At 39.4% G+C, this 27,860-nt stretch overlaps 2 protein-coding genes across 2 annotated transcripts; both read right to left on the bottom strand.

The window, feature by feature from the left end:
• Positions 1 to 78: 78 nt before the first annotated feature.
• Positions 79 to 4,694, bottom strand: LOC149302689 (transmembrane protein 14C-like). Its single transcript, XM_089482273.1, has 4 exons — positions 4,619 to 4,694; positions 2,626 to 2,727; positions 2,058 to 2,145; positions 79 to 136 (listed from the first exon to the last, which is right to left on the bottom strand). The coding sequence occupies exons 1-4, from the start codon at positions 4,692 to 4,694 to the stop codon at positions 79 to 81; spliced, it is 324 nt and encodes a 107-aa protein (XP_089338399.1).
• A 4,452-nt stretch (positions 4,695 to 9,146) lies between these two features.
• Positions 9,147 to 15,668, bottom strand: LOC149302688 (p21-activated protein kinase-interacting protein 1-like). Its single transcript, XM_089482311.1, has 10 exons — positions 15,603 to 15,668; positions 14,995 to 15,157; positions 14,526 to 14,646; positions 14,130 to 14,204; positions 13,411 to 13,463; positions 13,014 to 13,159; positions 11,520 to 11,617; positions 10,610 to 10,709; positions 9,552 to 9,664; positions 9,147 to 9,306 (listed from the first exon to the last, which is right to left on the bottom strand). Exons 1-10 carry the CDS (start codon positions 15,666 to 15,668, stop codon positions 9,147 to 9,149), a joined length of 1,095 nt encoding a protein of 364 aa, XP_089338437.1.
• Between the last annotated feature and the right edge of the window lie 12,192 nt (positions 15,669 to 27,860).

Genomic DNA, 27,860 nt, shown 5'->3' with positions numbered 1-27,860 from the left:
ACTTGCGATTTTACTTAGAAAGTTAGCCAGATACCACATACGTAAATACATCAATTACAGAGCAGCGATTCGTTCTCATCATGGGTTATGGGGCTTCTGCAACATCTTCAGCCCAAGTCTTCCGACCATTAGCAAACTGTTCATGACAGAGACAAAAACAAAATACATAAATCAAAAGATATTTGCACAATTTAAACAGCTTATGCAACAAAATCAAGATTAGTTCTATAACACAGGGCAACTTCAGACAAATATACTAATTTTATAGAAAAGTTCTTTGCTGATGCTTTGATGTATTTATTTCCTCTGTAATTAACCAAGTGAGCAAATATCTGTGACCGTCCTGTACAGGGGTTCACCACATGGAAGGCCTTTTAAGCACCGATGGCTGGCTCAGCTAGTTTCACCCTTCTTTTGTGGTTCTCTTTCCTACTCCTTCATGAATGTCACAGACTTGCATAGAGATCACAGTGCCTGTGCCTTTTCAGAGCGATCATATATCCCTGCAAGTTCTGTAAAGGACGTCAGCAGTGACACGAACTGGAAGGGAATGCCTGATCGGCGTTTTAAAATGTAGAAGTTTTATGGCTTTCGTGCTGGAAGCTGTTGCACGAGATCGGGCAGCAGAAAGCCGGCGATGCTGGCTACTGCTGTCAGGGGGGAGTCGAGGCTGGAAAACGACAGCCTGACCTCCCGTGCAAGAAGGGCAGGACGTACCGGTACATCCATAGGAGACTAAAGGGGTTAAATATCATTTATAGAATATTTATGTGTATTTACAGATTGCGTGCAGATTCCTTAGTTGTTTTTTTTGTGTGTATACACTGACCATTTAAACAGCACCACAAAACCTGTATGTATCTGCTTAGTACATAGCTAAACCATCTCATCGCACATCGCCCTTTAATCTAGATCTGCAATAATCTTGGACTGTAAACGTTCCTGAGCGGTGTCCTTCTCGCCTTTGTTCTAGAACAGGGGCGTCCAACATGCGGCCCGCAACCGATCTTACGCGAGCCGCACCTCAAGCCCTGCTACTTACTTGTGGGAGGGTCTTCTGGACTGCACAGAGGAAGCGGAGTTCACGTGACATCCTACTTCCTCTGTGCTTTAGCAGAGAAGGCAGAGGGAGGCTGCGCCCCCTGCTGAAGTCTGTGAGCGGCATCGAGGAGCTGCAGTGCAGGTAAGGGGGTGGAGAGGGTGTTTGAATGAGTGTGTGTGATTGAGGGAATGAATCTGTGAATGAATGATTATATGAATAAATGAGTGTGTGTGTGTGTGTGTGTGTGTGTGTGTGATAGCATGGATGTGTAAGTGCTGGAACCTAGGCATGATGGGACTGTGATTGCTGTTAGCAATCACACTCCTATCATGCCAAGTCAGCCAGTACATGCTGAAACCTGGCCATCTGCCCCCCTTGTGTAGTGATGCTGCCAGCAGTATGGGGTCTGCACTTACAGCCACCCTGTACCAGCATGTACTGGCTGACTTGGCATGATAGGAGTGTGATTGCTAACAGTGAGCACAGTCCCATCATGCCTAGGTACCAGCATTTACTGGTTGCCTTGGTATGATAGGAGTGTGATTGCTGTTAGCAATCACACTCCTATCATGCCAAGTCATATTGCTCATTTTGTCCAATTGTGTGTTAGCTACTTTTATTAAACATGTGAGTTTTTATTATTATTTTTCAAGGTGGGGGTCATTTTTGGTTTTGGCTAAGTGAACCCTGAATGTTTTGGTCCAGAATTTTCATTTTAGTTCATCCCTAGAATAAATCTAGGGAATCCTGAATTTGTAGTCGCAAAACTTTCAAGGCCCAGAAATCAGTGCATATTTTATTAAAGGCCATATTTTTTGTCACAGTGTTTTTTTTTTTTTTGCACGTATACAATTCTGATGAAGTGGCCCACTGCAGAAAAAACTTGGACACCGCTGTTCTAGAACATCCCAGCATATAATGCACTAATCACCAATATGTTCTGATTAGCTATTGTACATTGTAATTAATAAAAAAATTCAAGATAAGCAGTGCATATTACAACATTCTTCGGTACCTGGCTCCCGCAATTAATCCCGCAGGCATGAATTTTCCAGAATTGTAGAACCGGAAGCCCATAACACCGGCTAAGGTGCCAGATGCCACTAAAAAAAAAAAAAAAAAAAAAAAAAAAAAAAAAGACATGAAAGTAAACGTTTTAGCAACGTACTTCAGAGGATGACAAAACGTTTATGCAACATGGATGTGCTAGATGTGTCCGGAAGCGATTTCTTCCTATTGGTGCAATTTAAGGACAAACATAATTCTGTACAAGAAAGATGTGATTAGCATTTGTTTCCTTCACTGGTTGGGTTTGTTTTCCCTGGCTATCTCTGGAGAAATGAGGTCTTCCGAGATAAGTTAATTATGGGGTAAATTAGATACAGACCACAATTGTCTTGGTTAACTTTTTTTTTTTAATGTCAAATACTTCAGTGCAAGTTAAACAAAAACATAAAACACATTTGGTTTATCGGATTAAAGTGACATAAAATATTCCCACGGAACATACTAATGCATTTTATTGTATGTCATAAGACAGTAATGTAAGGGGGAAGTATAATATTTAAGAGGTAAATACTTACTTAGTGAAACTAATACGTTCTTTGGATCATTGGATATCTGATAGGCGCCCAGACCAGCTAAACTCCCAAACAGAAGGCCGGCTGCCAGAGATGGAACACTGCCTGGAATAAAATAGTAAATAGACATTCAACCATCAAATCATGTATTGTAAAAGCTTGAGTGCAACACCAACAGAAATGGGTGCATAGTACACATGTCCAAGCAAAAAAACAAAACAGTAGGATGGGTGCTATTGTGTTGCCAAGCTGGGCCAGAGACAGAATCTGGGACAGGCTTGCCAAGCTGCACACAACACAAGTCGGGAAGCCACATATGGAGGTACCTGGAGGGAGACTTCAGCAAGGCCAACTTTGGTCTACAAGCCATCAATCATGACGAGTTGGGCATAGCCAGAAGTTGAGTTTGAGCCCACAATGGTTTGCCCAACTATAAAAGTCCCAGGACTCATATACAATTGTTCAGGTAGTTTAGAGCCATGTAGACTTGAGTCACTACCCTCAATGCGATTTAGAATTTCAGCATAAGTGTGTAGAATTCTACCCCTTTCCTGCCTTTTACAGCTCCAATCCATTCTGTAGAGCCGTCACTTTCTTATCCTAGCTCTTCATTTGCTGACCCACCACTCAACTCACAACAGCAAAGCCTTCTCCTCCTTCTCTACCCATACGCCTTAACACATGTTAATGTCAAAATGTATATTGTTCATTTTAAGGTTATTCTTTTTTCACTATCGCAAAGGTGCTACAGAATCAGTACCAGTCCCTCCTCTGACTCCGAATACACCCCAGAATAAAATTTCAACTCCTCTTTCTTCGAGAGCCCTAACAAAACTGCACCCCTGTATCTTTGCTCTCCAAATCGTTAGCACTTCTACCCTCTGGCATACTCCGGATCTTACCTCTGCTTTACATGTTCTATGGAATTCCCTACCTCGTTCTATCAGACTTTCCACGACTTATTCTAGCGTTAAACATCCACTAAAAAAAAAAAAACCCCACCTGTTCAGAGAACCGTACAGTCTACCCCCCCCCAATACCCACAACCTGCATCCTGAAAAGAAACTGGTCTCACCTTTGAGATCTCCACACGACCCTTTTTCAAAAAACATTTTCCTTGCAGATGTGTTATCTCACCCTCAACCTCCTAATAGCTGGCAAGCTCACAAGAGCAGGGCTCTCTTTTTGCACCAGTAAGTCTTAACATGTTAATGGCATGATTGGTTTTCCATAGTCAATTGTAATTTTATTTTCCACGCTTCCTTATTGTTATAGTGCTACGGAATCTGCTGGTGCTCTATAAATAAAAACGTAACCTAATACAAGTCTGTAGAGTACAGTAGCCATTGGGCCGAGCACTATACCATACTTTTATTCATTAAACTTTATTTTATTGCAATGCAAATTTTGTACACTGAAAATGATCACAGCGGAGCCAGATACCCTGAAGATTAGGCTTTGATCAGGGAGGGTACCCTTTTTGGGCTCCTGTAATCCCTTCAATATGCCAGTGGTCCTTTTCATCAGAAGATCTGGCTCTCCTACAGGGCTTTTGGCTGGGGAGAGAAGAAAAGGATCACATATCTCTTTGGAGAGTATGGCTTCTGAGGATTCAGGGTCTGGTACTCAATTGTGGCCCTTACTTAGGCACTGATGACCTTTCATTCATTCATTCATTCATTCCACAGTGAAGCACTGCAACCAGGCTTCTGTGTTTTCACAACTCTGCTTTTTGCCTCAGCCTCTCTGCTGGCAGTAAGCATTTTGCCTCAGGGTTGGGGTCTTAAATGGTCACCTTATTTATTTGTATGTGTTAATTTTTAATTGAAGTGCTGAACACCATCATTAAAAAAGAAAAAAAAAAAAGTCCCAGAGCACTAAACTCATAAAAGATTATTTTGGTGGGGATGGTGGATTTTGCCAATTTGGCCACCAGCATTCTCTATCTTAAAATAATATTTACATTACATTTATACCAATATTTTTATATACATACCTGCTTTAACGTAACCAATAATTCCTCCAGAAGCTACCAGAGCAGCATATCCATAACCAAACCAATCGACACCCATTCTAAAAAAAAAAAAAAAAAAAGTTTATACTTTTATACAAATAAATTACCGGAAGTAGTATAACACACATTCAATTCACAGGTTTCCTAAAAAGTATGTATTTTATTTTTTTTAAAAAGCGAGGAAGGGAAATGCAATGTGTGGAGTCAGGTCCCGATCTTACCCAGTTACCCACAATCTGGTTTGAAACAATGTCTCCTAAATAAGTAACATCGCTCTTATTTTACTGGAGGCTGCTGAAGAACCCAATGATTTGGTGGAGAGGCTGGCAGGGCTTGTAGATAAAGCATGAGCATTCTTAACTGCTTATAACACACTTCAAAACCGAATTGGAACACGAACACACACACACACATCTTGTTTTTGAAAGAAGGGCAAAATTTGCCCATCAAAACAACATTAAATGCATCAGAAATACAGCGCAGATGTTGTTAAAGTTGCAAATGACTAATGTAGCTGGAAACGGCTGATTTTTAATGGAATTCTTCATAAGCGTACAGAGGCCCTTTATCACTCCCATCACTCCTGTGTTCCTATTGCACGTTGTGTTCGCTGATCCAAGTTTAAGTGTAAAAGGCTAATAGATCATTAGAAAACTATTTTGCAATTATGCAACGGCTAGAAATGTTCTTGTTTTCCATTAAAACAGCTAAGTGACCCTAAACTTTTGAACGGTAGCAGAGGTATAAAAATAAATAAAAATCCCACATTTCTCACAAAAAGCGAGGTCACTGCGGTGGGTTTGGTTACGATGCACCAAAATAGCACGTGCCAGGGAATACCAAAACACAGTGATACTGAAAGGGTGGTAAATGTGACGCAGAGGTGCTGTCAGCTATTAGAGGCTACACACGGGAGCTCTAATATCACTCATATTATTATTATTCTTTTATTTCAATTATTTGTACAATAAAAAAGAAATAACGAATTGAAGGTGTGAATGATCACCGCTCTAGCATTCAATAGAGTAATAATTATTAAATCCATCACACGTAAACACACCAGTCACACATCTCCACCAAACTTATTGCATAAACACTTTCCCCCATTCCACTCATGTACAGAATCTGCATGACGCGCAATGAAGGAAGTCAATTCAATGTCAACTTCCTGCAGCTTCATTGAAGCACTCAACCAGAGGCCGAGTAACCGGAACGGGTAGATCGGTAATCGCGTCTCACGTCGTCATACTCACCTGTAACACGGCTGCGTGACCTCAGACGTGACAACCAAACTTCCTCGCAGCAGAGTGCAGACAGGGAGAGGCGGCGTCTAATCACGTGATCTACAGAAGCTCGTGTGTATCTCTGACCACGCCCATGACAGCAAGCCCTGGGCTTGTTAGATAAAACCGTAAAACTGCGCTTCAGTGCGAATTGTAGCGTTTTACACAAGGTCCGTTATATTCGTATCTGAAATATTTGAAACCAATAATAACACGGCACATAATATACATTAGTTAAATTATGTTTCTTTGTTTAATGGTTCTTTTATATTTAATGTCCCGCGCAAAAGCAGCCCATATGCTTAAATGAGGAGATTCATGTTTAAGAAGTATTACGCAAAATGTAACGTGGTGGAGACCATGCATTGGCGCCCATTAGCTGTGGAATTGCAAACAGAATTCGAGATATTTTATTTTGATACAAATCCACATTTTCTGCTAGAAATGTCACTGTGTAAAAAAAAAGATGCATATTCCCCTCTTTACTCATTTAGTCTGTTATAGTTCTCGGTTCTGTCATCCCCTTTGAATGTATTGTAAGAAGCACTGTGTAAATTGTTGGCGCTATATAAATAAAATATATTAAATATAATTAAATATAAATCATACCATTGATAATTCTCACAAGTAATTAAAAGATGAGGAGATTGTGGGAACATTTTCATGGCCTCTATTGGCTTTCTAGATAAAATGGTTCCTGCTCGTAAACAGTTATTTAGCTCTTTGTAAATATGAGTAGGGCCACCTAATAGATTGTGAAGGCCCTCGTCTCCATTTGTTCATTATATTATATTGTCAGTGTTGATGTTATTGGTAATTCTGAATGTTCCTCTATTGTAACTGCTACTGAATCTCCTGTCACTCTATAAATAATATAACTCAATCGTCAATAAAAATCAGATATTCAATTCCTTTTGGTCTTTCTGTCAAGCGTTACTGTTATCTTTTACACACGGCAAGGGCGGTGTATGTTCTTCAGAGGTTATAATCATCAGTCCCAGCTAGAGTAGCTCAGATAAGACCGCAGACAGGGTGACCGTGAGAACACAAGAACATCTAGATAGAAGGAAGACAGAAACTGTAAGTGAATGAAGAGGAGATCGTTATATGATTGGTGGCTGAAAACAGCTAAACGCGGAATGGGTGGCAGAATAAGGGCAACATTGACAGATGCATCAAGAGGACCTTCTGCTTGAGGTTATGCAAACATTTATTTTGGCCCTTACTGTTCCTTATAAGCTGTGAGGCCTCTCTGACTGCCCTAACTTTGTACACCTTTATCACTTGATGAAGTAGCCCGAGAACCCTTTATCAGCAAAAGAACACAGCGGATTAGAACCATGTTACCCTTTCTGAATTTCATTCCAGTGGAAGATTTGAGGCAAATATAGTAATCAGCATTAAAACCCAAAAAGACTTATTACGGATTGCATAAGATAAAAAAGCTAAAGGCAAGTAATTGCTCTCCACTCCAGTTATTCAACACTAGGTGGCACTAAGCTTACATGGTGGCATGTAGATTCTGCCTTCGTCTGTTTGCCATGTTAGGAAGGAACCCCTAAAAAAGACACTGGGTCATATGAGGTTTAGAGCTGCCAACATGAAATTAAAACTAATATTTGGATCTGCAAATTTAATTTAAAGTTATTTGAAACACTCCGGGGTACATATATTTAGATGTATTTAAAGTTATTTGTTGCAAGCTGGAAAGAAGAAAAAATGCTGATAATTATGATGCGAACAAATTCTACATTTCCATGTTACTATGATAGCCAATTACTCAGAAACATCGTTCTACGTTCCCTACTCTGCCTTGATGATAACATATAAAAATATGCAATATCTGAAACTTAACTGAAAGCTCGTTTCACACCCCCAAAAACTGGCTAAAAGCCTGTTAAAACATGAATAACTGAATAATGCAGCATTCAATCACATATATTTAACCTGACATTACTATAAATGCAGTAGAAGCGCAGCCCTCCGGATCTCAGGATGCTCCATCAGGCCAGTGACACATCTCGACATGTTCTAGTTCACCAGCTAGAATTTACCCTTCCCTGAATGTGTCATTGTTTTACATTTTGAACATTGCGTGGCATAGATAACTGATTCAAATTACTTTTGAGTTGAGATATTGTAACTTGAGTAAACACGGCTCAGCACACAGCCACGCACCTGTTATGAATATAACTGCAGGCCTCAAGCAGAAAAGGATTTAGGTAAATTCTTGCTTTCAACAGCTAAACAAGAGTCACCTTCCCCGTTCTAATGATAGGGAAATAAACCCGGAAATTAAATCTCAAATATGTACTAAATACAAAAACAATCTTTATTAAACATATTATAATACTGTCTCCCTGGCAGACACACACCTAGCGTTAAGACTTATTACGCTCCTCATTTTAGCAGCTGATTAGCTTAGTGATATTATATCGCTAGGTGAGTCTGAGCGAACTAACTAGTCCCAGGCAACTTTTCATTTCAGGGTTTAGCGAGGGCGTTCTTTACTATTTAATCACCGGTATTTTAATATGTTTAATAAAGATTAGGTTTTAGTGTTTGTGTTCAGTTTTATCAGTTAAAAGATTTTGGTTAAACTGCTAGCGTTCATTCTAGGATATCCTGAAAATCTGGCCTGGTTCTAACCCTCATGGTCTGGATTGACAGTCCTGCGAGAAGGTAGAGTTAAATGTTAAAGACTGAGGTTCAACATGCAGATAGCGCTAATGTGTAGATGAAATGTGTTTTTTAGCAGTTATCCTAAATGTGTTAAATATCTGAGCAGTAAGACCATCAGAAATGATCACTCTCCTGGAAGCTGATGTTTTATTTCCATAACTCAAATACACAGTTTGCTCTAGTCGACGTTACAAAAATATATAACATATATAACAAGTGTGGATAATCCGTCTACCAGATGCCAAACCAGAATATTGCAGCGTGGAATTTTAACTCAGGAAAAGCCCAGTGGAGCTTTGGGCCCAAGAAGAATGATTGACAAAGATCCATGTGTTTTAGTAACAAAGAGGCTCAGGACAGACACTATGTATATTTGAGCACTGCACACATCTTGTGTGTGTGGTGTTGTACACAAGATCTTTATCAGTAATCCCTCGACACATTTTCTACAATTATATTCTAGTCAGAAAACAATTGTGAACGGTTCTGCCTCAAACTCTTATGTTAAACTGATTTCGTTGTAATTGGTAGAGTGAAACGGAAGATCAGTCCTTGCTTTGCTGCTCTTTCTTCTTCTTTTGCTTATTTCCGATCTTTCTCTTTTTTTGTACAACTTGTGTTTCCGGTTCATCCGTCTCCTCGGTTCTCTCTCTTTGGATCTTTGTTTTCTTCTTGGGACTTTCAGAATCTTTGACAAGAGCAGATATCAAACAATCAGACATGGTAACAGGGCCCTAAAATGAATGCTTTAAATGAGGCCTCATGCGTATGATGGATGCAATCCATTAATCTTTGGCTATATATGGGATATTCAACATCTATGATCAATAACTCCAGAATGGGTTGATGGGGCTATATAATTTAAGGATCACATGTGCCAAACCGGAGAAACATGTCTTAGAAACAACTCTCAGTTTTTCTTAATAATGTGTTTCTTACCGGCAGGAGAAGTGGTATCTTTGCTGGGACTTTCCTTTTTATCTGCCCTGGGCAGCCACACTGAAACACATGTAAGCCTTGCTGATGTGCTTACTTCACAAAGCATTGGTGGGGGAGTCTGCACCTATAAAGAAAGCAAAAAGCTTTTAGGCACATAGTACACCATTTTTTATACACACACACACACAATATCCAGCATTAAGTAGGATAAATCCGTATAATTCAAAGGAACTGTAGAATCTAAATTACAAATTGCAGTGCTGGAGGCAAGCGAGACTGACTTCGCCCTACCCAGGCTGCTTGTTATAGTTCCTGGGGCACAGTAGCAAAACAAAACAAGTGGTTAAAAATGGTTTTCTGGTAGGTAATATCCCACCTGACATATATTCTCCCACTAACTACAAACCAACAGGCCAACCCCAACATCTTTGGCTCAAGCATATTGTACAAGATTGCCAAACAGTTGCTGGGCCTTATGCTGGCCTACAAGATCTGATTTCTGCACGTTTTAAGTGAATATCTTATGTCTTTATGGCTCACGCAGCTCAAAGTGAAGCCAGATTGACTACTGTCCAACCCATGCTTGGAGAGTAATCAATCCGGCGATGACTTTGCAGGGTGCATATTTCATGAAGCTTGCATACTACTGGAATAGGATCTATATGAGCCTGGACAATATTTATTAAAGCTTGGAGGAGCCGTGATTAGCTCAATCATCATAATTGTATTAAGCTGACACTTGTAGAACAATTACCTAAAGGTCAATATGATCGGTGCATGCACAAGCAAGCCAACACACTTTCAGAAACACCATATAGTACCATACAAACCATAGGAAATTTAATTTATCATTTTTGATACATTCCAGAAATACCCGAAATAGTTTGAACTGCCTTTTGTATCAAATGCCAATGAATTAAATAAAAATAAAAAACCATGATATTGCCATCATATTATTACAGTGCTTCTGTCAACTGAAGGGGCCTGTGACAGGTAGATTTAACATCTGAAACTGAAAATTATACAAAATCTCACCATTGTCATTTGTGGCATCATTAGCTCGACTCACCTCATCGGTGTCTATTTTCCACATCTTAACATAACCATCGCTAGATGAAGACACAAGCACTGGAGAGCCTTCAAACTGAAACATATACAGATTCTTCACCCTGGTACAAAAAGAACCCACCTGGTTATCTGCATAAACCAGATTATCAAACGCGTTATATGGTTTATAGTATGGAATAGAGGAGGCATATACACTACACAATGCACAAGCATTAAATATTACATTTATTTATACAACGCAGTAAAATAATTTAAAATCACACACCACTACAAAAGCAGAAGAAGTTTTACAATCTAGATCAGAGTCGGAATAAGGCACGTGTGCATATTTAAGTTATATAGATACAGCCTTGTAGATCGTAATCACAAATATATGTACCTTTTACATAAGAATACCGTCTCCTTACAAACTGTACTTTTTAGTTGTGATTAGAAATGTTTTCCCCCCATGGACTGCGGCCAAGCAAGGATATTCTGACCTCCAAAGAGCAGATACTGTCAGAATGCATCTAAAATTTGCATTGTGTCTCTTTGCTAGTAAAATGACGAGACAGGCAGCCTCCTGTGGTATTAGCATCCTGTTTCTTATTGCTGCGTACATGTAAAACAATTCCAAAGCCGGTAATAACACACCTCAGGAAGTGCTACACAGACAGCAGCGAACACTCCCGGCAGATTTCCTGACACACAACGAGTGTTTCTAATAACACCGTCACCGTGTTCAAAGGCATCTTAAATAAAAACACCCTGGCACAATTCCGCAACAACAAAGTCGAGCAGGCAGACAAAATATGAATAAAACTAAACTCCACTGAAATTCTCTGTTGAGGTCATACATTTCAACGGTGCAAAAAATGTGTACTTTACCCAAAGGAATCAGACACGGTATGGAATGGGCGACTGGACCTTACCTATTTTCGTGAGCTTTAAACTCACACAGACATTTTTGGGAGTCTGTGTCATACAGTCTGATCACCTCTTCATCTCCTGCCACAGCTAGAAGTGTATCCTGTTAATTCACAAAATGAGGTTTTAATGCACAAATGATTACATGGCATTGAGCCAGGGATGAAAACCAAAAGAAGCAAATCTGAAACCTCATATTAAATAGGTTTACGATGTACTTTAGTATGCATCAACATGCTATTTACTGGAATCAAAACTGTATCTGTTAAAATATTAAATCTAGCATATACTCATAGTGTCATTGAGATGTTTACTAAGTAGCTCAAGGCATTACAGTGATCTTGAAGATAACAATAGCAGTGAATTGGTGTTTTACGAGCTCTGATATTACATATGACACTATCAAATCATTTAATTCGCCCTCTATTTGCCATGATCACTTAGTAAGAAGGTATATCTATTCCTAGACTCTACCTGTGTTGTGATAAATATGTTGTATATAGGAATGTGGCAGTTGCCCAATAGTATACATATCACATTGCAATACGATCAGAATATTGAGTTATAATTTGAACTTTAGCTAACAAAAACTATTTTGATTTCAGACAACAAATTCCGTTTCCTGCCCTTTGGGTTTGGGCAACAATTTGTTCATGCACCCTTCATTCACTCTCTCTCACAATGTGTCCCTACGTGTCCCTGCCTCCTTTCCCGTAGCTTTGCTTCTTCTTGTTCATTTGTCTTTTCTTTACCAGCTTCTCTCTCTGTATCTTCTTTCTTTGTCCACTTCTCTGTGAACCAGGCCTCCTGGAGCACTTCCGCAAAAGGGAGGAACAGGAGAGAAGCTGTCCATGTGATTCCGCCCTTTTTGCAGAAGTACCACGAGAGGCCAGAACAAATACAGAATCGTGGAGAAAGAAGCGCTTTTGCACCTCTCATTCTCCACAAATCTGTCTGCGTTATTAAAAGGGAGAAGCCACAGGGACAGCCTCTTCCCGATTCCTCCAATCAGGGGAGAGGGTGTGCCCGTAGGTTTCACCCTTTTGCAGAAGTGCTCCGGGAGGCCTGGTTCATGGAGAAGCAGAGTAAGAAAGAAGTGGATGTAAAAAATAAATAAATAAAAAAGGCAGCATAAGATTAGGAAAGAGAAGAAGCAAAGCTGCGGGAAAGGAGACAGGGACATGGAAGCGGTCAACGGAGAAGCTAGGGAGACATTGGGAGAGAGTGTGAGTACATGTGAGAGAGTGAAAAAAACAAAATTCAAACGAAAAAGATCTTCAATCTAGTGATGATGAAGATCCTTAAAGAATGTAATTATTGCACTGTCACTCACAGATGGACATGGGGAAAAGAACCCAGATTCAGAGTAAATAGTGACAGCAACTCAGTTCTAGACTCAAACTCACAGGCATATATATTAGTATTATACAGTGAAATGTCTTTAAACGCTATAATAAAAGGAGATGTTCCCACAGCTGATAAATGTAAACTTGCCTTACCGTAACGAAACCTATTGATGAGATTCTTTTGGGATTACTAATGGTGCCAATAACTGACGCAGTTTCCAGTTTGTACATGTCCAGTTTATCATGCATTACTACTGCGTATTTCTCTCCACTGGGAGACCACTGAACTATGTGTGCATCTGCAAACAGAAAAGAACACAGAGAGCACTGTTTAAAGTTTATATATGTAATAATCACAATAAGCCATAAAGGCACAGAAAATAGTAACAAAATACTTGGTGGGCAGTGGTTGCCGATACAAGAATACCTTTATACAGGCATGTCAGAATACCCATGCAGTGCACATGAATATTTATGCAAACATCAAGAAAAGTCACATTTTCATATTTTATTTTTTTTAGACAACTGGGATACAGCTAACTTCACTCACTTTGTTTGATGTTCTTAATAAAAGCAGAACGGCCTTCAACTAGATTCCATGTTCTGTATGGAAGAAAAATAACAATGTTACAGACAAAATAAAATCATTTCCGGGTGCGTTACAAAGAAGAATGAGAGAATGGTTTAGGACAGTAAAACTGCTAGTTTGGCAAGTTCGGCTTCACATGCCACGAAACCTGGTTCTCACACACAGCCTCCAAACCTATTTAGAAAAATATGAAGAATAATGATGAACATAGTTGTGCAGATATAAGGTGCATTTAATCTTAACCAGGGATGTTATACTAAAGGCCTGCAGGTGCTATGGAAGAGGAATCCTGTACACCTGGCTTAACACAACAGTGTATACTATCTAAAGCATTCATTTCCATTGTGAAGGGTCAAACCCAGCTTTCCTATTAAAAACTTTATCTGGCCCTGTATGAAGCTTAATTGATTTCTTAAAAGCCTTCTTACATGCAATTATGCTTTATACAGGGCCAGCTCAGCCCTTCTTGTTGGAGAAACTAGCTGGTGTAATGCAGGGTGATGTGAGGGAGGTGAAATGCTCAACATCCCAGCAAACCCACCCTGAGTGAATAAATGTCACTAAGATTCAACACTAAATGGTATCAAACTCCTGGGCTTTCAGCAGCCCTTGAGGCCTGGAGTTTGAAACATAGAAAAGAAATTACAGGATTCCATCTAGCAAAGCTTTATTGTACTCACCGTAAGGTTTTGTCTGTTCCAACGGATAATGCTAACTTTCCTGAAGGGTGAATAGAAAGAGACAGCACATGTCCCCTACAGAGAATTCAGGGAAACAAAACCAATTAATAAAAAAAAAACACCACTCAAAATGATATAAATGCTGGAACAGCAGCAGTATTACAGATGATAGTCATAGCCCAAATAGGCATGAAACCATTGGGGAAACTCTTCTTAGCTCAAACACAAGAGAGAAGCTTCATATATCTCACAATTTATACAGCAATGCTATTCATCCTAGTTGAAATATACCACCAAAATCAAGAGTACGGTCAGTAGAAACTTTACAAGTTTCGTTATACCCAAAAGAAAGATCACGTGTTTACAGATCTGCTATGCATGCAGAGCATAACTCACTTGTGAGCTTTAAATGAATGCTGGCATTCCCACTTCTTAGTGTTCCAAACACAAATCAAGCCATCCTCAGCCCCGCTCAGCAGGTGCGTGTTACCATAGAACTCCAAGCATGTGATTGTACCTAAAGATATAAGAGAAATAGAGGTATATGTAAGAACAGGTATCACAAAGGCTGTGCGTACATAAAATGACTGTGTTATGGCACTAAGCCAGCTTTCAAACTGTGCTTGCCACTTGAATTAGCTGTATTAATGTTTCATTCTGACACCTCCACCATCAAACCTCAAAAAAAAAAAAAGTGCAGAGGGCATATGAACTGCAAAATCAACAATCACAAGCTTTTTAAGTGTCAAGATCATTTGAATCCTACCAACGGAGTCATCCAAATGGAATACAAAAAGTTTTAGTTACTCACCAAATGTATTTATTTAAATACGTTAAAATGTAGTTCATTTGAAAATCACATTACCGTTGTGATGCAACAAGGATCCGTGTTCAACTTTCTTCTTCATGTCATAAATCTGGATGGTTTCATCTTTGCTTCCAGTGGCCACAAACCTGTTATTTACAGCCACCACAGACAGGGAAGCAGTGTGCGCGTGATGTGTGAAATCGGCTGTGGCCAACCATTGCTACGGGGGGGGGGGGGAGATATTTAATATTGTTACATTTCATTATTTCTACAGATCATCAGCTACTTTGTATTGTATGCCATTAACAGCTCTGCAATCCTACGCTCTGAGGAGGTCATCTATAACATATTTTCACGCATTCCAAGAGACATCTAAGCCTTGCTAGTAAACGCGCCTTTCAACAGAAAAAAATAAATATTTAGAATGTGAATTCCTAAAATTCATTGCAGGAGAGATTTTTACAGGTTTTGTAGAGCTGTCATTGTACAGCGCTGCAGAATATGATGGCGCTATATAAAACATTACAAAATACGGTAAAAATAATACATACGGCTCTCTAGTAATTCACCACTCGTTCTGTTTAGATGTATATACGTTAATTAAATGCAGACATTTATCACTTCACCCAGAGATGCATGCTATCGAGAGTGGAATTGCTACACACCTCCCCTTGTTGCTGTACTTTATATCCAAACAGTATCTGCTCGTAACACCCCACCACTATCTCCATGCAATGCTCCGTGTCGCTCATCGCAGCAACATGTGCATTCAAAACAGACGTGCATGGAAGTCCAAGGGTCCTCGCAGCTGTAATTAGGTGACCAACACGAAGCCTGCCGGAAGAACAACCCGGTAATACCAGCGCCACTTTTTTTCGTCAGCGAAAAAAACGCGAACTCATCGCCTACTTAATTACAGTTACATCTCACCACTGGATCAATCTGGAGAGTTATATTAATTGGTATGCATTCGATGTGTGTTATACAGGCAATAATAAGACCACCGCGCGTGAACCCGGTCGCGTTGGTGACGTCACTCAAGCCGTAAAAATGCGACCACTGAAGTTCAGAAATTGGTCTTCATTTGTCGAGAAGTGGTTTTTGTTTTTTTTTTGGTTGTTTTTACACCTCTTTCCCTTGGTGTCCTGAGTCAATTTTAGTTTTGGTCAAGTTATGTTTTATAAATAACAGTAAATTGTGTAATGTTACAGTTGAATAATAACAATAAAAATCTTTATTTTCTGTTTCTTAGCATGTGCCAAATCAATAGCAGCAACAAAAATGAAATCTTTTTTTTTTTTTCTGATGAGCCCCGACCCCCTTGGTAATGTGTAGTTTTATGTAGATTGCACATATAGTCTGTAGGTAACTTGACCATAGGCTATATGACCAAAAGTATTTGGACAGCCCTCATTGTTGAATGTAGGTGTTTGAGCCATTCCAAATGCTAACAGGTGTAAAAAATCACACGCATAGACAAACATTGGCAGTAGAGTGGGTTGCGCTGAAGAGCTGAAGAGCTCAGTGACATTAAATGTAGCGCTGTCATGGCCAAAGTCAGTTTGTGGAATTTCTGCCCTGCTAGATCTGTCTGGGCCTCTGTAAGTGCTGATATTGTGAAGTAGAAGTGTCTAGGGGTAATAACAGCTAAGCCATAAAGCGGTAGACCATGCACACTCACAGAGCAGGGCTGGTGAGTGCTCAGGTGTGTAGGGAAAAAAAATCCCTTCCCAGGTCTGATGGACTGCTACCTACTGGAATAGAGCCTACTGTAAAGTTTGTTGGTGGAGAGATAAAGTTAATGCTACAACTTTGTGGCACCGGTTTGGGGAAGGTCCTTTCCTGTTCCACCATGACTGAACCCCTGTGCACAAAGAAAGGTCTATAAAGACACGGTTTGACAAGTTTGTCGCGGACAAATTCAATTAAAACGTCTTTGGGATGAATTAAAATGGAGCCAACGTCAGTGCCTGACCACACAAACGCTCTTTTGGCTGAATGGGCACAAATTCAGTGGAAACAAAACATATAGAGTACGAGTCAAAGGAGTTCCAATTTGTACTATCGAATCCACCAGGATCTATTGAGATACTATGGCAGCCCTGTTTACTGCAGATGGAGTTCAGTGGATTCTGAGTATCCAACATCAGGGGGCCTCGCGAGAAGCGGTTTTCACCACTGACTGATGTGCACGGACTTACACCTATGTGTAAGCAGACATTGCTTATTTTTTACCCTAATAAACATCTGTCAATTTGCGTTTACTCCGCACCACCCTCTCTTGTTTTTTCTTTTGGATGGGAGTTTTTCTGATTAATATTCCCCCTTCACCTGTGGATTAATCGAGTAGAGCAGACATACCAGGGAGGAACAGAGTGCTATATCACATTTGAATACTGTGTTGCTCCTTTCTAAGGCAAGAGTCCATCCAACCTAATATTTTGCATCTGCTTTACATTGGAAATACTTTATCTTATGCACTGTAAGTGTGTGCTATTTCAAATGAATTATGTCTGCTTTTACTTCTCTATTGTGGTGTTTTTGTGATATGCAGCGCCTTTAGGACTTTGGCTTTCTTTACATTACAGGCCCAGCACCCCAGCTGTCAAGAGGGGAAATCAGTTTGCAACCGGATCTCCCATTCACTGACAACGATTTAGTACCAAAAAAGTCCATAAGGTAGGCGGTATGTCTTTGGTCCTCAAGTACCAGTTTTGTGTGACGTATCCCCTTTTGTCCATGGTCATAAAAGGGCTCAAGTAAGCTGTAACCATGTGACTTCTTAAAATCAACAACAAAAGGATTTGCCAGACTTGGAAGCTGCAGCACTGACACTGTTGCTGCAGCTGTCCTCCTCTGTGATCCAACATTTCTTGCTAAAGATTAGTTTGTTGAAGCGGATTCCCTCCTGCTGTGTTCTCTGAGACAGTGCTCAAGCTGACGGGTGGTTAAGTATCAAAAGCTGGGAGATAAGTTCTCACCCGAAGAGTAGCTGGAGGCAGGGTAAATATGGCATTTTATCTGCAGAATGCCCAGTGCATGTGCAAAAGGAATATCAGAACAATTTAAAGGTAGCACAACTGGAGTGTTCCTTTAGGTAAAGTGCTTCAAAAAGTAAAAACCTCTCTGAACGTGCTCATTGAAAGGAAAGCCACAACATGACTGTCTATACACTTGTGGAGAGCAAGTTGGCTTCTGGGGGTTTTAATGCCCTAGGTTTGGTCTGATATCTTGATGGACTGAATGCTCTTCTAGGGTGCCTTTAGTTGACCTAGTTTCAATCATATTTCCGTCACATGTTTACATTGTATTTGAATAGTTCGTGAGATAGCTCTAATGAATAATAAATGCAGTTGTACCTGTGTTATATCTGGTATAAAACCACAATCCAGCACCTGAAAAATACAATACCACTTCTGTTATTCTTTTATTGAATTTTTGTGTTGCACCAAAGGCCTGGACAGGACATTTATTTGTTCCCCATGATCCTTCAGTAAAGACTGCAATCTGATGTCTTTGTTTCAGCACACCTCGTATGAATGTTTAGTGCTACTGACGTTTTGCAACCATGCAGTCCTCTGTAAGGCTAAAAAAATTTTGTGCGAAGCAGCACAATATGATGTGGCAACAACATGGCCGTTCTCATGTACAGCCTGATGTCTACACAAGTTTCCACAGACACTCTCCAAAATATTGAGAAGAGTAAAGGGTGTCAGAACCACAAAGGGTAGGTCTACTCCATATTAATGCCCATGGTTTCGCAATGGGATGTCCAACAAACTCATAGGGGTGAGGAGGTCAGGTATCTGCATACTTTTGGTCATATAGTGTCCTTTTTCTTATTGAAACGAATGAAGGTTTTGTTTAACCCCTTAACGACAATTGCCGGTCCTGGCACGACACGGAAAAGCATGTGCTTTACGACAATTGACGTGCCAGGACCGGCACGTCTTTAAACGGGTGCAGAAAGCGATCTGTTTTCGCTTTCTGCACCCAAAAAACGTTGCTGAATGCCTCGACCTCGAGGCATTCAGCAACGCCGCTATCGGAACGAAGGGGCCATCTCTGGCCCCTCCACGGGGCGTCAACATCCGCCATACTTTGTATGGCGGCGGACGCCCGTATTAAAAGCGTTTAGGAGGCGATCGACGATCGCCTCCTAAACTTAAATGGTGTCGCTGGAATGCCTCGATCAGGAGGCATCCAGCGACACCAAACACTTACCTTTCGATGGGCTGTGACCGCTCCGGAGAGCGGTCACAGCCGCAGCTGCCGATGATCTTCGCCATCAAGCAAGATGGCCGCTGCCCTGTAACAGGAACAAACAAATTTTAAAAGTTCGCTAGACAGTCCAGACCATCTAGAGAACTTTGGCTCCACTTGCAGGTTGAATACAGGTACTGCATTCACCATGCAAGTCAATGGAAGCCAGCTTTCTAATCACAGTGATTAGTAAAAATAAATTAAAAAATAAAATAAAATTTATAATAATTAGAAAAAAAATAGTAAAAAACTAGTAAAATGTAAAAATCATTTCCCACTGATGTCACTATCAGGGGAACCTCCAAGTTAAAAAAAAATGTTAAAAAATTTTTTTTAAAAAGAAAAAAAATAAATATATATATATAAAAAATATATTTTTGTGAGCAAGTCCTAAAATTAGCATATTAGCTTAAAACAATTCTCGCATGGAAAGAGTTAAAATACTGGCATATTAAATGCCCGTGGGGTGTCCACTTTTAAAAAAGGTATGATTTGATGGGGTAAATTGAATTGGCCGGGTTCAACAACGTCCCAATTAACACCGGGGGAAGGATGGCCACACACCTAATTTCCAATTAGAAAAATGCACACGTACCAAATGTGGCCTTTTAGTTCCCACAAAAATGACACACCCATGCATGTGGGATATCACTGCACTCAGGAGATGTTGCTGAACACATTATGGGGTGTCGTGTGACAGCGGCATATACCAGGAGCTGTAAATTCATACATAAAGTAGGTGTGTGTGGGAAAAATACACACACAAAAATACTACTGCAAACTTTGAAAACATGCTGGTGGTAAAATGTGTGCATGCAAAGAGTTAAAATACCAGCATTTAAAATACCCTGTGGTGTCTAGTTTTGAAAAATATATGGTTTTGTTGGGCACACTGAAATGGCCCGGCTCAAAGATGTACCAAATAGGGCATGGGCAGTGGATCCCCAAATGCCAAAGTTCAACATTGAAAAATGCGCATGCCCCAAATGTGGCCCTTTTGCCCCCAAACGGCCAGGCAAAATCCTTCATGTGAGGTATCGCTGTACTCAGGAGATGTTGCTGAACACATATTGGGGTGTTTTGTGATAGTGACATATACGAGAACTTTTTAATTCATACCTGAAGTAAAATGTGTGTGGAAAACCAAATGCAAAAAAATGACTACCACAAAGTTTGACAAAGACTGGTGGTAGATATGGTGCATGGAAAGAGTTAAAATACTAGCATTTGAAATACCCTGGGGTGTCTAGTTTTCAAAAATATATGGGTTTATTGGGCACACTGAAATGGCCCGGCTCAAAGATGTACCAAATGGGGCATGGGCAGTGGATCCCCAAATGCCAAAGTTCAACATTGAAAAATGCGCATGCCCCAAATGTGGCCCTTTTGCCCCCAAACAGCCAGGCAAAATCATTCATGTGAGGTATCGCTGTACTCAGGAGATGTTGCTGAACACATATTGGGGTGTTTTGTGATAGTGACATAAACGAGAACCTTTTAATTCATATCTGAAGTAAAATGTGTGTGACAAAACAAATGCAAAAAAATGACTACCACAAAGTTTGACAAAAACTGGTGGTAGATATGGTGCATGGAAAGAGTTAAAATACTAGCATTTGGAATACCCTGGGTTCAAAAATATATGATTTGATGGGGTAAATTGCATTGGCCGGGTTCAAAGATACCCGAAATGGCACATGAGGGGAAGAATGACCAGATTTGGAAAAAATGGCTTTGAAATAGCAAAACGCTACCTGTACTTATTGCCCCATAATGGGTAGAAAAAAGCAAAAAAACATAAAAACATTGGGTATTTCTAAACTCAGGACAAATAGTAGAATCCATTTAGCAGGTTTTTTCATTACCTTTTATAGATGAGTAAAAGATTTTTCAACTAAAAGTTAGAAACAGTCATTTTTTTCTAAATGTTTCACCATATTTTATACTTTTTTTAGTAGTAAATAATATGATACAATCAAAACAATGTCATCTAAAGAAAGCCCTTCTTGTCCTGAAAAAAACAATATCTAATGTGTGTGGGTTCAGTAAACGGGAAAGAAGAAAATTACAACTAAACACGAGCAGCGCAGAAATGTTAAAACGGCCATTGTCACGAAGGGTACAAAAAGTAAAATCAGCCTTTGTCACGAAGGGGTTAATATATATCATGATTGGATGCACAGTTTTCCATAACCTAGCTTAATTTGTCTCCATAAAAACAAAACAAAATATAGGTCTACCTAGTTAAAGTATTAGATGTGTAGATTGCTCCATTGCTGTGAGGATGCAGGATGTGGCAAGTACTACTTCCTGTAGCTCCCTCACTGACACTGTGGCCTGCAAAGAGATGTCATTTCTAGGCATGCAGCACAGTGAGGGAGCTACAGGCCACATCCGGCTACTATTGTGGCCTCTAACTCCCTCGCTGTGCTGTGCGCACGGAAATGTAACTGTCCGACATGCAGTGTCAGTGACCGACCATGAAGAACTGGTTATGATGAACATCTGGGAGGGAAGCAGTGGGTGTGGTAAGTATCTCGCAGGAGGCCGAGCAAGATGATTCTTTGTAATGGTCCAAGTGAACAAATGTTTCTTTGAAGTACTCCTATGTGTGGAATAATCATACAACAGTTTATTAATTAATGTTTTAGGTGTCTTGCTCACCTGGATATGCCACTCTTCAAATGGAAGCCATGAGGCTCATTTTGCAGCACTAAAGAGTAAGTAAGCTGTAGTTAAATAAATAAAAAAGCAATTATTTTGGAGACCATTGTAGCATTAATAGCACCTAAAGGTAGCCGTTGCCTGAAACAGTGTAAATTATGTAGGTGTAGCCTTGTTAATTACCTCCTTTTATAATACACACACATATATATATATATATATATATAGAGAGAGAGAGAGAGAGAGATATAGATATATATATATATATGAATAAGCTTAGCAATGTAAGTATATGGTAGAGGATATTTGTATCGGTTAGTTACACATAACTCATAATCAAATAGAAAACCATCTGCAAGTTTGTAATCGGTAAAAAAAATAGTTTATTTTCTTGATTTTACATAATGCATCTAAGGAAATTTAAAAAAGAAACATAAGACAACTGCACACATAAAATGATTTTAACAAACATAATTTAAAGACAATAAAAGACAAAATATAAACAACGTACATCAACTTAAGACAAGTTTGCAAGATATGCATGTATTGGTTAGATTCCCCCCCCAAATCTTTCATAAAAGTCCCTCCTTATTCAAGTTGTTTTAAAAGGGTCACAGTTTTAACCCTTAAATGACCGATGTCTATGTTTTGTTAACAATTTGGACCTGAAATGTCATGCTACTGCATCATAGTTAACAGCCAATCAAGTAATCCTTGTAATCCAGGTTTAACAGTTCAGCAGTATGAAGTCATCAAGATTCTTAGGGTAACTGGAACTGACCATTAACTTTTGCACAATAAATCAGTCTTTTATACAAGTATTCTATCTAGAAGCCTTGTGTTACAATACCACATATTATCCCAGTATTTGTAGGCTTTTATGAAGATCCTAGTGGGAATCACTTGCTTCCAACCCCCCCCCCCCCTAAAAAACAGATAGAAACAAAGATTTTGACAGTAGATAACAACTACTTGGCCCAGTTAGTTTGCCTTTTTTCTCATTTAGTAAAAACCTCAAACCTTAAACCTTATTTTGCCCTCCGAACGGCCAATAAGTGCAGTAACTGAGTAATGTCTGGTGGAGCCTGATATCACCTTCCCATTTACCATTACCAACGCTCATAGGGCCAATCCAATTGTGTGGCCACATGCTGTGTAGGTGACTACTATTAAAGTCCAGTATGCACACATCAGCATGCATTTGAGTTATTGACCACTGGCCTTAAGGGAAAATTATTTTGGAAAAAAATAGCATACAATACAGTACTGTATGTTAGCATTAGCAAATACTTGCTCTGACCACACTGAGCGGGTTCTTCATGACAATGCTAATGAAATCATGGTTGGTTTCCGTTAATCAAAGTGTCAGACTAGGTGATTGAGACTGAGCCACAGCAAGGTTTACTACAGGAAGAAACCCCTGTGATAATGTGTAGGTATACATCAGATGGTTTCTCAGCTGACCCTCTTGCTAATAGCAGCTGCATAAAGCACCTCAGCTGCTGCTATGGTCTCAGGGGTAATATATCTGCAAATACCATTATCAATGACAAGGAAAACAGAAGGTCCAACAATGAAAGGGGACAAGAAAACAAACACAGAAAGGTGGAATTAAACGTCCATAGCAAGCAAGCAAAATAACAAATACCTTTGACAATATGGGCATGTCCAAAAATTAATCCTGCTCTTAAATACAAGAACAGATATACTAGGTAGGGGCAGTAAAGAAACTCAATGTTACACCAGGAAATAAGAAAAATGGCAACCTAGAATAGCCAAATTACTCTTATCCATCAATAAATAGTATATATACTCATTCCTACATAACATACAAGCCACTCAATCACTAATACACATAAGTAGCAGGGGGGCCATGTGCTACGGCTTTGATTTCCACCCAATCAATTAAATACAGGGAGAGACGAGGCATGGTTCTCTTTAGTAACTAGTATGGGAAAGGTAGAGATGTGCTACCATGCTTGCTTCTACTGTTCCCTTAGGGGGCACTCCACCTGCCGCAAATGGAGTTATCTCATATACCAAGCTCCAGCACAGTCCCTGAAACTGATGCATTAGAGAGCATACAAAGAGATCTGTGCGACCGGCTTTCTGCCTCTACACTAGATGCCATAGGCATTTTTCACCAAATTACTGTATGTGCAAAAGTCTTGTTGCCTTTGAGGCTCAGAGTTTGGTCACAGCAGTCCCCCTCCCATGAACACATCTCACGATGAAGCCTGTTAAAAATGTTTAATGGCAGCGCAGCACCTTCATCAATGGATACAACTAAATTCAACTATGTTCTTCAAAATGAAAGCTGATAAAATGTATAAATTGCCTCATTATAATTTTCCTTAAACTATTTTTAATAATGCCCCTTATTGCCCCAGTCTAAAGTATCAAAGTTCCTCAGAAATGTTCTAAGATTGTGATTAAACTGCTCATTAGTAGGAAAGACTCATTAAAATACATTAGGTGTAATTAAACAGTAACAACAGTGGCAATAAATAGATATTTTATAGAAATAGTTATTTTAAATAACAGGTTGTAATAATGTTAACGTAAAGTGCAGTTCAAATTATGTTAACTTCACAAGACCTCTTTCCTTCATACAACGTGTAAACTTTTTCTTTTCTACTGGCGTATGGCAGACATACTTCAAAACTAGATTTACAGTTTACAGTAATACGAATAATAGCTATTACTGACATAATTATCCTGAGCAGCAACACTGTGACTATTAACATCCAACAACCGTAAGAAAACAAGCGTGAAAAAAAAAAATAGTATTATAGTCTTGATTCTTCAACATGCTCCACAAAGCAATAGCGAAGAACCTCTAGGACAGGGGCGTCCAACATGCGGCCCGCGGGACCTCGAGGTGCGGCCCGCGTGAGATCGGCAGCCAGGATCACAAGAGCCCTGCTGCTTACTTGTGGGAGGGTCTATTCTCTGCTCCAGTCCTGCCTCCTCTGTGGGGAGAACGAGGGAGGCCGCGCCCCCTGCTGAAGTCTGTGATCGGCATTGAGAGGGCTGTAGTGCAGGTAAGGGGGTGGGGGGAGGGTGTTTGAATGAGTATGCCTGATTGAGGGAATGAATCTGTGAATGAATGAATTTGTGTGTGTGATAGCATGGATGTGTAAGTGCTGGAACCTAGGCATGATGGGACTGTGATTGCTGTTAACAATCCCACTCCTATCATGCCAAGTCAGCCAGTACATGCTGAAACCTAGCTAGCTGCCCCCTTGTGTATTGATGCTGCCAGCAGTATGGGGTCTGCACTTGCAGCCACCCTGTACCAGCATGTACTGGCTGACTTGGGATGATAGGAGTGTGATTGCTAACAGCTAACAGCAATCTGCTAACAGCAATCACAGTCCCATCATGCCTAGGTTCCAGCATTTACTGGTTGCCTGGATATAAAAAGAGTGTGTTTGCAGTTGGCAATCACACTCCTATCATAGTCATATTGTTGATTTTTTTTGTCCAATTGTGGTGTGTTACTTTTAATAAAAGCGTGGTTACACACTAAAATTGGACAAAAAATACAATGCCCAGCCAACCAGTACATGCTGGTATGCCTGAGATTGCTGTTAACAATCATAATATATAATTTTTTGTACAATTTTGGTGTGTAACTTACTTTTATTAAAAGTGTGTGGGGGGTCACTTTCAGTTTCGGCTAAGTGAACCCTGAATTTTCGGTTTTGCTCCAGATTTTCATTTTAGTGCATCCCTAAAATAAATAGAACTATCTTATTTTTACTTATCACGAATCCTGAATTTGTAGTCACAAAACTTTCCAGGCCCAGAAATCAGTGAGAGGAAAAGTAAAGGTTTTGTGTCATTTACTTTATTTTAATCTGCATATTTTATTAAAGGCCATATTTTCTCACAGTGAAAAATGAGTGCGGCCCGCGCACGGATACAATTCTGATGAAGTGGCCCACTGCAGAAAAAACTTGGACGCCCCTGCTCTAGGACATAGGGCTCAGTTCCAATACTCAATTTACGCTACGGTTAGCACAGGCATGTAATTAATCAGATTGGCTATTAAGATTTTCATTTCTGTGTTTAGGTATCTATATAATTAGATCCTGACCTGAGCGTAAGCCTTGAGTATTATTATTGGCGAAACCCTCTGTTCTAGAATGACTTACAATAACAAATGTTCGTTCTAACAAGTTTGGGTAGGATAGGCCTATGCTTGCTTAAAATACATGTTCAAAGCAACTGTCGATATGCTTGTTATTTATATCATATACACATTTTTATCTTTATCTATCATGTATACAACTTAGTATATTTTAGGTTGACGCCAAAAGCCAAACACAAATGATAATTAGTTTATATTTTAACACTTACAGCAGACAACCTTGTTATAGTAACAGTGCATAATTAACAGAAAAGAGCTTAAAGAAGGCTCACGTTTATATATAAGAAGTGAACAGATAGACAGACAGATCTGTTCTAAAACGTTGCAATAGGGCACCTGTCCTGCCTGAAATCCCCCCGAAAGTTTACTGTATTATGTAATTGAGATAACAAAATCTAACCCACCCACCCCCTTATAACCCATGAGTGCTATGTGGACTCGCACAATAATAAAAAAAGGACTATGCCCGAGAATCAGTACAAATGCAACAATCAGCACATTTTCTAATAAAATATATACGATAATTCACAAACTCCAACTACAGTGCCCTATTTCCCCTATTTTTCAAGGTGAGGTTCCAAAAAAGACAAAACATTAGCTACACTCCCTAGTAAACTAAATAAACCCAAACAGATCTTTTCTTTCAGTCCTTCCTCTGAAGGTTTAATCAAGTAAAAGCTACACAGAAGCGTTTGAGATTATTTTAGTTTTTTATGACATCGCCGTATTGGTGCCTGCTTTTGTGTCACATGACAAATGTTTACAGCAATAAAATATATGAAGGTGTAGGCTTTAGGCATTCAACTACTGATAAATTATTATGTATATTATTATTATGTATATGATGCTGCATTTAGTTATAAAAGTGTTAACATTCATCACCTTTGAGAGCATGACAAGTGTAGTACTGGAATATGAAATATATATATATATATATACTCAATTACTTGTGTGTGTGTATATATATATATATATATATATATATATATATATATATATAATATATATAGTATTCACATTTTATAGTAAGCTCCATTATATAATTACCCTTTAGGAAGGACTGATTTGTGCATAATCCACATTTATGGGCACGTGTATATCCAGTGTAGGGCTAGTACTAAATATTCACATGTATCATATTCCACACATTTGCCCATTTCCTTCATTTTCAGCATTTCTGTAAAAGAAACACCTACCATGTTTCTGGACTAACATCAAAATTGAAACACCACACAAGTATTTGTCATTGAGCAGCACTTTGTTATTTTCAATAACTAGTGAGGTTTTTTTTACATTAATTTAAATAACCCCTCAACTTTAAAAATAACATTAATTTTATTTATAGACGCGAAAGCTATTTTAAGATGCCCTTGGGATTTTAAGAAAATGCAGCGTAGTTCTCGAGATCTGTCCTTGCCAAATCACAGTCGATCACGTGTGCCGAATGGCATTTTCTCACAGCTCGTTCATACGAATAGACAGCATTAGCAAGGGAACACACATAGCAAATGCAGAAGAAAGATTGCTTTTGTTGTTAGTAATGGGATGCACGCTTTCATGACCTTTGCTTGGTTAAACACCTACAATTTTGAGTATTGATGACCAGTGACCATTAATCGAAGCACTAATTATTGAATGCAGATGTTATATCATAACCCATTATTTAGTCCGCTACATGTGAATTTGGAGTTTAACAGCTGGCACAGTTCATGTTGAAAAAAAGGAATGCGAATAATTAAAACCTCACAGATGTCTGCCAAGCAAGGTTACTTGTCTGCTTCTACATCTATTGCCTTTTAAGGGCAGCCATTAGTGGGAATAGTTTCCTTTCACTTATCAC

This window comes from Sceloporus occidentalis, unplaced genomic scaffold (genome assembly GCF_023333645.1).
Source record: "Sceloporus occidentalis isolate IW3139 unplaced genomic scaffold, rSceOcc1.0.p SCAF_18, whole genome shotgun sequence".
Lineage (NCBI taxonomy): Eukaryota > Metazoa > Chordata > Lepidosauria > Squamata > Phrynosomatidae > Sceloporus > Sceloporus occidentalis.
This window is presented reverse-complemented; position numbering and strand designations above follow the sequence as displayed.

Coding starts and splice junctions, on each gene's coding strand:
- LOC149302689 (XM_089482273.1), bottom strand. CDS start 4,694: ATGGGTGTCGATTGGTTTGGTTATGGATATGCTGCTCTGGTAGCTTCT. Junction 2,728..4,618: donor TATTGGTTACGTTAAAGCAG/GTATGTATATAA, acceptor ATTTTATTCCAG/GCAGTGTTCCATCTCTGGCA. Junction 2,146..2,625: donor GAACGTATTAGTTTCACTAA/GTAAGTATTTAC, acceptor TTTTTTTTTTAG/TGGCATCTGGCACCTTAGCC.
- LOC149302688 (XM_089482311.1), bottom strand. CDS start 15,668: ATGGAGATAGTGGTGGGGTGTTACGAGCAGATACTGTTTGGATATAAA. Junction 13,464..14,129: donor GGAACAGACAAAACCTTACG/GTGAGTACAATA, acceptor TCTTCCATACAG/AACATGGAATCTAGTTGAAG. Junction 9,307..9,551: donor AGTCCCAGCAAAGATACCAC/TTCTCCTGCCGG, acceptor TGATTGTTTGAT/ATCTGCTCTTGTCAAAGATT.